The sequence below is a fragment of the Oncorhynchus mykiss genome, chromosome 24 (assembly GCF_013265735.2).
Source record: "Oncorhynchus mykiss isolate Arlee chromosome 24, USDA_OmykA_1.1, whole genome shotgun sequence".
Classification (NCBI taxonomy): domain Eukaryota; kingdom Metazoa; phylum Chordata; class Actinopteri; order Salmoniformes; family Salmonidae; genus Oncorhynchus; species Oncorhynchus mykiss.
Window position 1 is genome coordinate 43,165,532 of NC_048588.1, and position 15,129 is coordinate 43,180,660.

At 45.9% G+C, this 15,129-nt stretch overlaps 1 protein-coding gene across 2 annotated transcripts in view; it reads left to right on the forward strand.

Moving 5' to 3' along the window:
• Positions 1 to 15,129, forward strand: part of cdon (cell adhesion associated, oncogene regulated) — a 146,426-nt gene that overhangs the window by 99,245 nt on the left and 32,052 nt on the right. For both annotated transcript variants that reach the window (XM_036961315.1, XM_036961316.1), the window contains exons 9-13: positions 375 to 549; positions 2,766 to 2,882; positions 5,239 to 5,445; positions 9,583 to 9,764; positions 10,363 to 10,468. In XM_036961315.1, coding sequence (XP_036817210.1) covers positions 375 to 549; positions 2,766 to 2,882; positions 5,239 to 5,445; positions 9,583 to 9,764; positions 10,363 to 10,468 — 787 coding nt within the window. The remainder of the gene's footprint in view (positions 1 to 374; positions 550 to 2,765; positions 2,883 to 5,238; positions 5,446 to 9,582; positions 9,765 to 10,362; positions 10,469 to 15,129) is intronic.

Genomic DNA, 15,129 nt, shown 5'->3' on the forward strand with positions numbered 1-15,129 from the left:
GGGTGTGTTTGTGTTTGTGAACAGAGCCCCAGAACCAGCTTGATTAGGGGACTCTTCTCCAGGTTCATCTCTCTGTAGGTGATGGCTTTGTTATGGAAGGTTTGGGAATCGCTTCCTTTTAGGTGGTTGTAGAATTTAACGTCTCGTTTCTGGATTTTGATAATTAGTGGGTATCGGTAGGTTTCTACACTTCTCTCTCTGTAGCATTTCTTAATATTATTCAGTTATTTTGGCTTTGATGCCTCATGATTGAGTATTGCTCTGTTCAGGTAGACTGTGATGTTGCTGTGGTCTGATAGGGGTAACAGTGGACTGATTGTGAATCTCTCTCTCTCTCTCTCTCTCTTTCTCTCTCTCTCTTTGTGTTGTGGTAGGTTGATGATGTGACGTGGGTGGTGGGTAGCTGGCATACGGTTCGTGTGCCCGGCAGTGAAAAGACCCTCCGTCTGTCTGAGCTGGAGTCGTCCAGTCTGTACGAGGTTCTGATGGTGGCTCGCAGCGGCGTAGGAGAGGGACAACCAGCCATGCTCACCTTCCGAACCGGCAAAGGTCAGTACAACACAGTACAACACAGTACAGTACAACACAGTACAGTACAACACAGTACAGTACAACACAGTACAGTACAACACTGTACAAAACAGTACAACACAGTACAGTACAGTACAGTACAGTACAACACAGTACAGTACAGTACAGTACAGTACAGTACAGTACAACACAGTACAACACAGTACAGTACAACACAGTACAACACAGTACAGTACAGTACAACACAGTACAGTACAGTACAGTACAACACAGTACAGTACAACACTGTACAGTACAACACAGTACAACACAGTACAGTACAACACAGTACAGTACAACACAGTACAGTACAACACTGTACAGTACAACACAGTACAAAACAGTACAACACAGTACAGTACAGTACAGTACAGTACAGTACAACACAGTACAGTACAGTACAGTACAGTACAGTACAACACAGTACAGTACAACACAGTACAACACAGTACAACACAGTACAGTACAACACAGTACAAAACAGTACAGTACAGTACAACACAGTACAGTACAGTACAGTACAACACAGTACAGTACAGTACAGTACAGTACAACACAGTACAGTACAACACAGTACAACACAGTACAACACAGTACAGTACAACACAGTACAACACAGTACAGTACAGTACAACACAGTACAGTACAGTACAGTACAGTACAACACAGTACAGTACAACACAGTACAACACAGTACAACACAGTACAGTACAACACAGTACAACACAGTACAGTACAGTACAACACAGTACAGTACAGTACAACACAGTACAGTACAGTACAGTAAACACAACACAGTACAGTACAGTACAATACAACACAGTACAGTACAACACAATACAGTACAACACAGAACAGTACAACACAGTACAGTGCAGTACAACACAGTACAGGACAACACAGTACAACACAGTACAGTACAACACAGTACAACACAGTACAACACAGTACAGTACAACACAGTACAGTACAACACAGTACAACACAGTACAGTACAGCACAGTACAGTACAACACAGTACAGTACAACACAGTACAGTACAGGACAACACAGTACAACACAGTACAGTACAATACAGTACAGGACAGTACAACACAGTACAGTACAGTACAACACAGTACAGTACAGTACAACACAGTACAGTACAACACAGTACAGTACAACACAGTACAGTACAACACAGTACAGTACAGTACAACACAGTACAGTACATCACAGTAAGGATCTGAGGTGATGTTTCCTGTGTTTCTACCAGTTGACCATGATTCCAAACTCATAACCCAAGTGTTGTAGCTAACTGTCTGTCTGTTTCCTCTATGTCTGTCTGTCTGTTTCCTCTATGTCTCTCTGTCTGTTTCCTCTATGTCTGTTTCCTCCCTGTCTCTGTCTGTTTCCTCTATGTCTGTTTGATCCCTGTCTCTGTCTGTTTCCCCTCTGTATCTCTGTCTGTTTCCTCTCTGTCTCTCTGTCTGTTTCCTCTCTGTCTGTTTTCTCTCTGTCCTTTTCCTCTCTGTCTCTGTCTGTTTCCTCTCTGTCTCTCTGTCTGTTTCCTCTCTGTCTGTTTTATCTCTGTCTGTTTCCTCTCTGTCTGTTTCCTCTCTGTCTGTCTGTTTCCTCTCTGTCTGTTTTCTCTCTGTCTGTTTCCTCTCTGTCCATTTCCTCTCTGTCTCTGCCTGTTTCCTCTCTGTCTGTTTCCTCTCTGTCTCTGCCTGTTTCCTCTCTGTCTGTTTCCTCTCTGTCCGTTTCCTCTCTGTCTCTGTCTGTTTCCTCTCTGTCTCCCTGTCTGTTTCCTCTCTGTCTGTTTCCTCTCTGTCCGTTTCCTCTCTGTCCATTTCCTCTCTGTCTCTGTCTGTTTACTCTCTGTCCGTTTCCTCTCTGTTTCCTCTCTGTCTCTCTCTCTGTTTCCTCTCTGTCTCTTTCCTCTCTGTCTCTCTGTCTGTTTCCTCTCTGTCTGTTTCCTCTCTGTCTCTCTGTCTGTTTCCTCTATGTATCTCTGTCTGTTTCCTCTATGTCTCTCTGTCTGTTTCCTCTCTGTCTCTCTGTCTGTTTCCTCTCTGTCTCTGTCTGTTTCCTCTCTGTCTGTTTCCTCTCTGTATGTTTCCTCTCTGTCTCTCTGTCTGTTTCCTCTCTGTCTGTTTCCTCTGTGTCTGTTTCCTCTCTGTCTGTTTCCTCTCTGTCTCTCTGTCTGTTTCCAGAGAAGAGCCCAGCTGTCAGTAAGAACCCATCCAAGCCTCCGGTGGTCTCTGTCCCTGCTAAAGCCCCAGAGGACAAGACTTCTAATACACACTTTGGAGTGGTCATCCACGAAAGAGGTAAGGCAACACACACACACACACACACACATTCAGACACACACACACACATTCAGACACACACACATACACACACACACAACACACACACACACACACACACACACACACACACACACACACACACACACACACACACACACACACACACACACACACACACACACACACACACACACACACACACACACACACACCACGACAGAGGTAGACAACCTTCAACCAACTTTATCCTGTCAAATCAATCTGTGCTCTCCTGAGGCCAGGAGTTGTGTCCTGACCATGGAAAACTCCTGGCCGACGGTACAGTGTTATGAGTAGACTGTGTGTTGACCATGACCTCTGTCCCCTCCATGAGATGTGTGGTTGTGTGTGTGTGTGTGTGTGTGTGTGTGTGTGTGTGCGCGCGTGCGTGCGCGTGTGCGTGCGTGCATGTGTGTGTGTCTGAATGTGTGTGTGTGTATGTGTGTGTGTGTGTGTGTGTGTGTGTGTATGTGTGTGTGCATGCGCGTGTGCGTGCGTGTGTGTGGTCTGAATGTGTGTGTGTGTGTGTGTTTAGTTGCGGTCCTAAGTAGCTTTTCTGCTTTCTGCTCATTTGTCTTCTCGCTAACCCAGTATCTCTCTAAAGTCAATTCAACTCAATTCAAATGGCTTTATTGGCAAGTGAAGAGAGATAATAAATAAAAGTGAAATAAACAAATTAAAACATACAAATGGATAATTAAAAATTAACATTAAGGCCTCCCGGGTGGCGCAGTGGTTAAGGGCGCTGTACTGCAGTGCTAGCTGTGCCACCAGAGACTCTGGGTTCGCGCCCAGACTCTGTCGTAACCGGCCGTGACCGGGAGGTCCGTGGGGCGACGCACAATTGCCCTAGCGTCGCCCGGGTTAGGGAGGGCTTGGTCGGTAGGGGTGTCCTTGTCTCATCGCGCACCAGCGACTCCTGTGGCGGGCTGGGCGCAGTGTGCGCTAACCAAGGTGGCCAGGTGCACGGTGTTTCCTCCGACACATTGGTGCGTTGCTGTGTTAGGAAGCAGTGCGGCTTGGTATCGGAGGACGCATGACTTTCAACCTTCGTCTCTCCCGAGCCCGTATGGGAGTTGTAGCGATGAGACAAGATAGCTACTAGATAACACTTGGAAACCACAATTGGGGAGAAAAAGGGGTAAAATTCAAAAAAATAATAATAATTAACATTATACTCACAGAAGTTCCAAAACAATAAAGACATTATATTTATATATACAAATGTCATGTCATATATATATACAGTGTTGTAACGATGCACAAATGGTTAAAGTACAAAAGGGAAAATAAATAAATAAATAATAAATAAGCATAAATATGGGTTGTATTTACAATGGTGTTTGTTCTTCGCTGGTTGCCCTTTTCTTGTGGCAACAGGTCACAAATCTTGCTGCTGTGATGGCACACTGTGGTATTTCACCCAGTAGATATGGGAGTTTATCAAAATTGCGTTTGTGTTCTAATTCTTTGTGGATCTGTGTGATCTGAGGGAAGTATGTATCTCTAATATGGTCATACATTGGACAGGAGGTTAGGAAGTGCAGCTCAGTTTCCACCTCATTTTGTGGGCAGTGTGCACATAGCCTGTCTTCTCTTGAGAGCCATGTCTCCCTACGGCGGCCTTTCTCAATAGCAAGGCTATGCTCACTGAGTCTGTACATAGTCAAAGCTTTCCTTAAGTTTGGGTAAGTCGCAGTGGACAGGTATTCTGCCGCTGTGTACTCTCTGTGTAGGGCCAAATAGCATTCTAGTTTGCTCTGTTTTTTTGTTAATTCTTTCCAATGTGTCTGTGGGGTCGGTTTGTGTTTGTGAACATAGACCCAGGTTCTCCCTCTCTCTCTCTCTCTCTCTCTCTCTCTCTCTCTCTCTCTCTCTCTACCCCCCCTCTCTCTCTCTCTCTCTCTGTATCACTCTCTCTCACCCCCCTTCTCTCTCTCTCTCTCTGTCTGTCTCTCTCTCTCTCTTTCTTTCTCTCTCTCTCTGTCTGTCTCTCTCTCTCTCTCTCTCTCTCTCTCTCTGTCTCTCTCTCTCTCTCTCTCTCTCTCACTCACTCTCTCTCTCTCTCTCTCACTCACTCACTCTCACTCTCTGTCTCTCTCTCTCTCTCTGTGGCTCAGAGCCCAGGCAGTGAGTACCACATTCCTCTATAGCATGTCCTCCCTCCCTCCCTTCCTCCTCCTGTACTCCGTGTTTGTGTTCTGTCTTTTCAGTAGACGAATGTAATGTTTTCCAGTTTCCAGTCATTTCAGTTGGAGTTTCATTGAGTGGAGGTATAGTATTTCTCAGGCTCTGATTGGTTGGCTGATTTATTTTATCTTCCTGGTTCCAGTTCCCGAGGCCCCTGATAGGCCCACCATCTCCATGGCGACGGAGAGTTCTGTTTACGTCACGTGGATCCCGCGGGCTAACGGGGGCTCTCCAATCACAGCGTTCCGCGTGGAGTATCGTCGCCAGGGCCGCAGCGCCGAGTGGGTCGTTGCCGCCGACAACATCTCTCCTCTCAAACTGTCTGTGGAAGTACGCAGTCTGGAACATGGTGAGACACACAGACTTCCTGAGTCAGACCAGCTCCGTCTCAGAATTTAAAGCTTGAGGTTTTCTTCCTAAAGGACGACAGCTGCTTGTCACTGGAGTGGTGAGGCCCTCCTTTCTACTTTTAGTTATAGGTCACAGGAGGCTGCTGAGGGGAGGACGGCTCAGAGTAATGCCCTGGGGACGGAGCAAAGGCATCAACCACATGTGACGTGTTTGATGTTTAATGTGCTGTATTAGATACCATTCTACTCATTCCACGAGCCCGTCCTCCCCATTTAAGGTGCCGCCAGCCTCCTGTGAGGTTCATACCTCAGATAGTATCACAGGTACAAAAGCTTTTTACCTTCATATAGATCCACCACATTCAATGTACCTCTACCATACACCACTTCAACTGGTACAACAATCACAGGTGGCCAAAAATAACTATCTGAAAGACTCTGGGAAACAGAAGGTTTGTACCCTGGGAAACAGAAGGTTTATACCCTGGGAAACAGAAGGTTTGTACCCTGGGAAACAGAAGGTTTGTACCCTGGGAAACAGAAGGTTTGTACCCTGGGAAACAGAAGGTTTGTACCCTGGGAAGCAGAAGGTTTGTAACCTGGGAAACAGAAGGTTTGTACCCTGGGAAGCAGAAGGTTTGTACCCTGGGAAACAGAAGGTTTGTACCCTGGGAAACAGAAGGTTTATACCCTGGGAAGCAGAAGGTTTGTAACCTGGGAAGCAGAAGGTTTATACCCTGGGAAACAGAAGGTGTATACCCTGGGAAACAGAAGGTTTATACCCTGGGAAACAGAAGGTTTATAACCTGGGAAGCAGAAGGTTTGTACCCTGGGAAACAGAAGGTTTGTACCCTGGGAAACAGAAGGTTTGTACCCTGGGAAACAGAAGGTTTGTAACCTGGGAAACAGAAGGTTTATGCCCTGGGTAACAGAAGGTTTATAACCTGGGAAACAGAAGGTTTGTACCCTGGGACGCAGAAGGTTTGTACCCTGGGAAACAGAAGGTTTATACCCTGGGAAACAGAAGGTTTGTAACCTGGGAAACAGAAGGTTTATACCCTGGGAAGCAGAAGGTTTGTAACCTGGGAAACAGAAGGTTTATACCCTGGGAAACAGAAGGTTTATACCCTGGGAAGCAGAAGGTTTATACCCTGGGAAGCAGAAGGTTTGTACCCTGGGAAACAGAAGGTTTGTAACCTGGGAAACAGAAGGTTTGTAACCTGGGAAACAGAAGGTTTGTACCCTGGGAAACAGAAGGTTTATACCCTGGGAAACAGAAGGTCTATACCCTGGGAAACAGAAGGTTTATACCCTGGGAAACAGAAGGTTTGTAACCTGGGAAACAGAAGGTTTATACCCTGGGAAACAGAAGGTTTATACCCTGGGAAACAGAAGGTTTGTACCCTGGGAAACAGAAGGTCTATACCCTGGGAAACAGAAGGTTTATACCCTGGGAAACAGAAGGTTTGTACCCTGGGAAACAGAAGGTCTATACCCTGGGAAACAGAAGGTTTGTACCCTGGGAAACAGAAGGTTTGTACCCTGGGAAGCAGAAGGTTTATACCCTGGGAAACAGAAGGTTTGTACCCTGGGAAACAGAAGGTCTATACCCTGGGAAACAGAAGGTTTGTACCCTGGGAAACAGAAGGTTTATACCCTGGGAAACAGAAGGTTTATACCCTGGGAAACAGAAGGTTTATACCCTGGGAAGCAGAAGGTTTATACCCTGGGAAACAGAAGGTTTGTACCCTGGGAAACAGAAGGTTTATACCCTGGGAAACAGAAGGGTTGTACCCTGGGAAATAGAAGGTCTATTCCCTGGGAAACAGAAGGTTTATACCCTGGGAAACAGAATTTTTGTACCCTGGGAAACAGAAGGTCTATACCCTGGGAAACAGAAGGTTTGTACCCTGGGAAACAGAAGGTTTGTACCCTGGGAAACAGAAGGTTTATACCCTGGGAAGCAGAAGGTTTGTACCCTGGGAAACAGAAGGTTTGTACCCTGGGAAACAGAAGGTTTATACCCTGGGAAGCAGAAGGTTTGTACCCTGGGAAACAGAAGGTTTGTACCCTGGGAAACAGAAGGTTTATACCCTGGGAAACAGAAGGTTTATACCCTGGGAAACAGAAGGTTTATACCCTGGTAAGCAGAAGGTCTATACCCTGGGAAACAGAAGGTTTGTACCCTGGGAAACAGAAGGTTTGTACCCTGGGAAGCAGAAGGTTTATACCCTGGGAAACAGAAGGTTTGTACCCTGGGAAACAGAAGGTTTATACCCTGGGAAACAGAAGGGTTGTACCCTGGGAAACAGAAGGTTTATACCCTGGGAAGCAGAAGGTTTGTACCCTGGGAAACAGAAGGTTTGTACCCTGGGAAACAGAAGGTCTATACCCTGGGAAACAGAAGGTTTGTAACCTGGGAAACAGAAGGTCTATACCCTGGGAAACAGAAGGTTTATACCCTGGGAAACAGAAGGTTTATACCCTGGGAAACATAAGGTTTATACCCTGGGAAACAGAAGGTTTATACCCTGGGAAGCAGAAGGTTTGTACCCTGGGAAACAGAAGGTTTGTACCCTGGGAAACAGAAGGTCTATACCCTGGGAAACAGAAGGTTTATACCCTGGGAAACAGAAGGTTTGTAACCTGGGAAACAGAAGGTCTATACCCTGGGAAACAGAAGGTTTATACCCTGGGAAACAGAAGGTTTATACCCTGGGAAACAGAAGGTTTATACCCTGGGAAACAGAAGGTTTATAACCTGGGAAACAGAAGGTCTATACCCTGGGAAACAGAAGGTCTATACCCTGGGAAACAGAAGGTCTATACCCTGGGAAACAGAAGGTTTATACCCTGGGAAACAGAAATGTACCTTCAAATTGTGGACCCTTTTTTTGAGAGTGAGAGTGTGATTATTCATTGTACCTTTATATTCAAGCATGGAGTCCAAAAAATGCACCATTATTTATCTGCTCTTGTACCCGAAAAGGTACCATGTGACATCATTATGTGTACCATGTGACATCATTATGTGTACCATGTGACATCATTATGTGTACCATGTGACATCATTATGTGTACCATGTGACATCATTATGTGTACCATGTGACATCATTATGTGTACCATGTGACATCATTATGTGTACCATGTGACATCATTATGTGTACCATGTGACATCATTATGTGTACCATGTGACATCATTATGTGTACCATGTGACATCATTATGTGTACCTGTGAAGGTACATGATGTGTATTTTGATATTTGGGAACAATACCGTACCCTTATTTCTAAGAGTGTGTGGGATAGGGGTTGTGGTTAGGGTTAGGGTTTGGGTTAGGGGTTAGGGTTAGGGATAGGGGTTGTGGTTAGGGTTAGGGTTTGGGTTAGGGGTTAGGGTTAGGGTTAGGGTTAGGGGTTAGGGTTTGGGTTAGGGTTTGGGTTAGGGGTTAGGGTTAGGGTTAGGGTTAGGGGTTAGGGTTTGGGTTAGGGTTTGGGTTAGGGTTAGGGTTAGGGTTAGGGATAGGGATAGGGTTAGGGTTAGGGATAGGGGTTGTGGTTAGGGTTAGGGGTTAGGGTTAGGGGTTAGGGATAGGGGTTGTGGTTAGGGGTTAGGGTTTGGGTTAGGGGTTAGGGTTAGGGATAGGGGTTGTGGTTTGGGTTAGGGGTTAGGGTTAGGGATAGGGGTTGTGGTTAGGGGTTAGAGGTTAGGGTTAGGGATAGGGGTTAGGGATAGGGGTTAGGGTTAGGGTTAGGGTTAGGGTTAGGGGTTAGGGGTTAGGGGTTAGGGATATGGTTAAGGGTTAGGGTTAGGGTTAGGGTTAGGGATAGGGGTTAGGGTTAGGGGTTAGGGGTAGGGATAGGGGTTAGGGATAGGGGTTAGGGGTTAGGGGTTAGGGTTAGGGATAGGGGTTAGGGATAGGGGTTAGGGTTAGGGTTAGGGGTTAGGGGTTAGGGGTTAGGGATATGGTTAGGGGTTAGGGTTAGAGTTAGGGGTTAGGGGATAGGGTGAGGGGATAGGGTTAAGGGATAGGGTTAGGGGTTAGGGTTAGGGGATAGGGTTAAGGGTTAGGGGTTAGGGTTAGGGTACTCCCCATGTTATTACATTCCTTCCATGTGCTCCTCTGTCTGCAGGCTCCACCTATAAATTCCGTGTTCTAGCTATGAACCAGAATGGGGACAGTCCTCACAGCGCCACCTCTAGGCCCTACCAGGTGTCAGCAGCGAGCCCACGCTTCTCAGACCGCCCGGTGGCCGGACCTCACATCTCCTCTACAGACGCCGTCAGCGACACTCAGATCATGCTACGCTGGACAGTCAGTACTGCATACCACCACCCAGAGTGTGTGTGTGTGTGTGTGTGTGTGTGTGTGTGTGTTTGATGTTGCATGGGGCTGAGAGAGGAGAGAGGACGAATAGAACTCTGTTGTGTTCTGAGAGGACGATTAGAACTCTGATGCGTTCTGAGAAGACGAATAGAGCTCCTTTGTGTTCTGAGAAGACGATTAGAACTCTGTTGTGTTCTGCGAAGACGATTAGAACTCTGTTGTGTTCTGAGAAGACGAATAGAGCTCCTTCGTGTTCTGAGAAGACGATTAGAACTCTGTTGTGTTCTGAGAAGACGAATAGAGCTCCTTTGTGTTCTGAGAAGACGATTAGAACTCTGTTGTGTTCTGCGAAGACGATTAGAACTCCTTCGTGTTCTGAGAAGACGATTAGAACTCTGTTGTGTTCTGAGAAGACGATTAGAACTATTAGAACAGTCATATTGATGAACGGGTCGCTTAGTGTGAGGGATCACCCTTTCCTTTTCTAGAGGAGTCTTTACTCTTCAATGTTTACATTGTCAACCAGGCAGTTGTAATGTATGCTGAGATGCTGTGATCTAACTCTGATTCTGTGTGGTTCCTCCAGTACACCCCTTCTAGCAACAACAACACACCCATCCAAGGATTCTACATCTACTACAGACCTACTGATAGTGACAATGACAGTGATTACAAACGGGACGTGGTTGAAGGTCAGTTTACTGTGTGTGTATGTGTGTCTGTCTGTGTCTGTGTGTTTCTGTGTGTCTGTGTGTCTGTGAAATGTGTTTTTTAATAAATGTCTGTGTGCTAATGGCCCTGAACTGAAATCTGAGTACAGTTCGAGAGAGAGGGTGGGAGGGAGGGAGGAGAGGTAAAGGGGGGACGGGGAGGAAGGGAGGGAAGGAGAGCATGAGACGAGGGAGGAAGAGAGGGGGGAGGAGAGGGGGCGGGACAAGGTGTGTGTGTATATGTATATATACTAGTTAACCTTAGTAACAATGTACTCAGGTATTACACAGTTGAAAACAGCAGGTCTGGGACAGGTAGCACGTCCGGTAAACAGGTCAGGGTTCCATAGTCGCAGGCAGAACAGTTTAAACTGGAGTAGCAGCACGACCAGGTGGACTGGAGACAGCAAATAGTCATCAGGCCAGGTAGTCCTGAGGCATGGTCCTAGGGCTCAGGTCCTCCGAGAGAAGAGAAAGAGAGTGATGGAGGGAGAGAGAATTAGAGAGACATACTTAAATTCACACAGGGCACCGGCTAAGACAGGAGAAATACTAACAGATGTAACAGACTGACCCTATTGCAGCATCATTACTGGAGGCTGAGACAGGAGGGGTCGGGAGACACTGTGGCCCCGTCTGATGATACCCCCGGATAGGGCCAACCAGGCAGGATATAACCCCACCCACTTTTCCAAAGCACATCCCCCACACCACTAGAGGGATATCTTCAACCACCAACTTACTACCCTGAGACAAGGCTGAGTATAGCCCACGAAGATCTCCGCCACAGCATGAACCCAAGGGGGCGGAGGGGGCAACCCAGACAGAATGATCACGTCAGTGACTCAACCCACTCAAGTGACGCACCCCTCCTAGGGACGGCATGACAGAGTACCAGTAAGCCTGTGACTCAGCCCCTGTAATAGGGTTAGAGGCAGAGAATCCCAGTGGAGAGAGGGGAACCGGGCAGGCAGAGACAACAAGGGCGGTTCGTTGCTCCAGAGCCTTTCCGTTCACCTTCCCACTCCTGGGCCAGACTACACTCAATCATATGACCCACTGAAGAGATGAGTCTTCAGTAAAGACTTAAAGGTTGAGACCGAGTTTGCGTCTCTCACATGGGTAGGCAGACCGTTCCATAAAAATTGAGCTCTATAGGAGAAAGCCCTGCCTCCAGCTGTTTTCTTAGAAATTCTAGGGACAATTAGGAGGCCTGCGTCTTGTGACCGTAGCGTACGTGTAGGTATGTACGGCAGGACCAAATCAGAGAGATAGGTAGGAGCAAGCCCATGTAATGCTTTGTAGGTTAGCAGTAAAACCTTGAAATCAGCCCTTGCTTTGACAGGAAGCCAGTGTAGAGAGGCTAGCACTGGAGTAATATGATAAAAAAATGTGGTTCTAGTCAGGATTCTAGCAGCCGTATTTAGCACTAACTGAAGTTTATTTAGTGCTTTATCCGGGTAGCCGGAAAGTAGAGCATTGCAGTAGTCTAACCTAGAAGTAACAAAAGCATGGATTCATTTTTCTGCATCATTTTTGGACAGAAAGTTACGGATTTTTGCAATGTTACGTAGATGGAAAAAAGCTGTCCTTGAAACATATGTTCGTCAAACGAGAGATCAGGGTCCAGAGTAACGCAGAGGTCCTTCAACAGCTTTTTAAAAAACATTTTAGAGAGGAATGGGAGGTTCGATAGCTTTTTATATTTTCTGGGTCAAGGTCTGGCTTTTTCAAGAGGCTTTATCATGTCACTTTTAGTGAGTTTGGTACACATCAGGAGGATAGAGAGCCGTTTATTATGTTCAACATAGGAGGGCCAAGCACAGGGAGCAGCTCTTTCAGTAGTTTAGTTGGAATAGGGTCCAGTATGCAGCTTGAAGGTTTAGAGGCCATGATTATTTTCATCATTGAGATATAGAAGAGATATAGTACTAAAACACTTGAGTGTCTCTCTTGATCCTTGGTCTTGGCAGAGTTGTGCAGACTCAGGACAACTGAGTTTTGGAGAAATACGCAGATTTAAAGAGGAGTCTGTCATTTGCTTTCTAATAATCATGATCTTTTCCTCAAAGAAGTTCATGAATTTATCACTGCTGACGTGAAAGCCATCCTCACTTGGGGAATGCTGCTTTTTAGTTAGCTTTGCTACAGTATCAAAAATAAATTTTGGATTGTTCTTATTCTCCTCAATTAAGTTGTAAAAATAGGATGATCGAGCAGCAGTGGGGGCTCTTCGATACGGCACGGTACTGTCTCTCCAAGCTAGTCGGAAGACTTCCAGTTTGGTGGAGCAGCAGTAAGGGCTCTTCGATACTGTACTGTCTCTCCAAGCTAGTCGGAAGACTTCCAGTTTGGTGGAGCAGCAGCGAGGGCTCTTCGATACTGTACTGTCTCTCCAAGCTAGTCGGAAGACTTCCAGTTTGGTGGAGCAGCAGCGAGGGCTCTTCGATACTGTACTGTCTCTCCAAGCTAGTCGGAAGACTTCCAGTTTGGTGTAGCAGCAGTGAGGGCTCTTCGATACTGCACGGTACTGTCTCTCCAAGCTAGTCGGAAGACTTCCAGTTTGGTGTAGCAGCAGTGAGGGCTCTTCGATACTGTACTGTCTCTCCAAGCTAGTCGGAAGACTTCCAGTTTGGTGTAGCAGCAGTGAGGGCTCTTCGATACTGTACTGTCTCTCCAAGCTAGTCGGAAGAGTTCCAGTTTGGTGGAGCAGCAGTGGGGGCTCTTCGATACTGTACTGTCTCTCCAAGCTAGTCGGAAGACTTCCAGTTTGGTGGAGCAGCAGTGGGGGCTCTTCGATACGGCACGGTACTGTCTCTCCAAGCTAGTCGGAAGACTTCCAGTTTGGTGGAGCAGCAGTAAGGGCTCTTCGATACTGTACTGTCTCTCCAAGCTAGTCGGAAGAGTTCCATTACACAGGATTAGCTTCATATACTACACTTGTACACACAGCTAGTTTTAGTAATCCTGTCGTCTAGCACTACACATTCTCAGCATTCAGTTGTAGGCCTCAGTTACTAGAAATGAGAAATGCAACGTAGCATTTCCCTGGAACAGACAGTTGTTCCTTCTCTGATTACAGGGCACTAGGGTGGGGATGGGGATGGAGGGGGGGTAATGCTGGAGCAGGGCCAGAACTAACAGTCGGCTGTCATATAAGGAGGTCGTCTGGAGTGAAGCAACTGTCTGCTTCCTCGTGGGACTACTGAGAGAGAAAGCCCTGAACAGAGAGTAACACGGTGGCAGAATACCTGACCTACTGTGACATCCCAAAATGAAGGCTTTGACTGTGTACAGACTCGGTGAGCATAGCCTTGTTATTGAGAAAGGCCGCCGTAGGCAGACCTGGCTCTCAAAGAGAAGACAGGCAGTGTTTAATTGCCATATTGTAATTACTTCGCCACCATGGCCTATTTATTGCCTTAACTCCCTAATCTGACCTAATTTGCACTCACTGTATATAGACTTTTTGTTTTCTTTAGTTCTACTGTATTATTGACTGTATGTTTTGTTTATTCCATGTGTAACTCTGTGTTGTTGTTTGTGTCACACTGCTTTGCTTTATCTTGGCCAGGTCTCAGTTGTTGATGAGAACTTGTTCATAACTAGCCTACCTGGTTAAATAAAGGTGATCTGGTCTACCTGGTTAAATAAAGGTGATCTGGTCTACCTGGTTAAATAAAGGTGATCTGGTCTACCTGGTTAAATAAAGGTGATCTGGTCTACCTGGTTAAATAAAGGTGATCTGGTCTACCTGGTTAAATAAAGGTGATCTGGTCTACCTGGTTAAATAAAGGTGATCTGGTCTACCTGGTTAAATAAAGGTGATTTGGTATACCTGGTTAAATAAAGGTGATCTGGCCTACCTGGTTAAATAAATGTGATTTGGTCTACCTGGTTAAATAAAGGTGATCTGGTCTACCTGGTTAAATAAAGGTGATCTGGCCTACCTGGTTAAATAAAGGTGATTTGGTCTACCTGGTTAAATAAAGGTGATCTGGTCTACCTGGTTAAATAAAGGTGATCTGGTCTACCTGGTTAAATAGAGGTGATCTGGTCTACCTGGTTAAATAGAGGTGATCTGGTCTACCTGGTTAAATAGAGGTGATCTGGTCTACCTGGTTAAATAAAGGTGATCTGGTCTACCTGGTTAAATAAAGGTGATCTGGTCTACCTGGTTAAATAGAGGTGATCTGGTCTACCTGGTTAAATAAAGGTGATCTGGTCTACCTGGTTAAATAAAGGTGATCTGGTCTACCTGGTTAAATAGAGGTGATCTGGTCTACCTGGTTAAATAAAGGTTATCTGGTCTACCTGGTTAAATAAAGGTGATCTGGTCTACCTGGTTAAATAAAGGTGATCTGGTCTACCTGGTTAAATAAAGGTGATCTGGTCTACCTGGTTAAATAAAGGTGATCTGGTCTACCTGGTTAAATAAAGGTGATCTGGTCTACCTGGTTAAATAAAGGTGATCTGGCCTACCTGGTTAAATAAAGGTGATCTGGTCTACCTGGTTAAATAAAGGTGATCTGGTCTACCTGGTTAAATAAAGGTGATTTGGTATACCTGGTTAAATAAAGGTGATCTGGCCTACCTGGTTAAATAAATGTGATTTGGTCTACCTGGTTAAATAAAGGTGATCT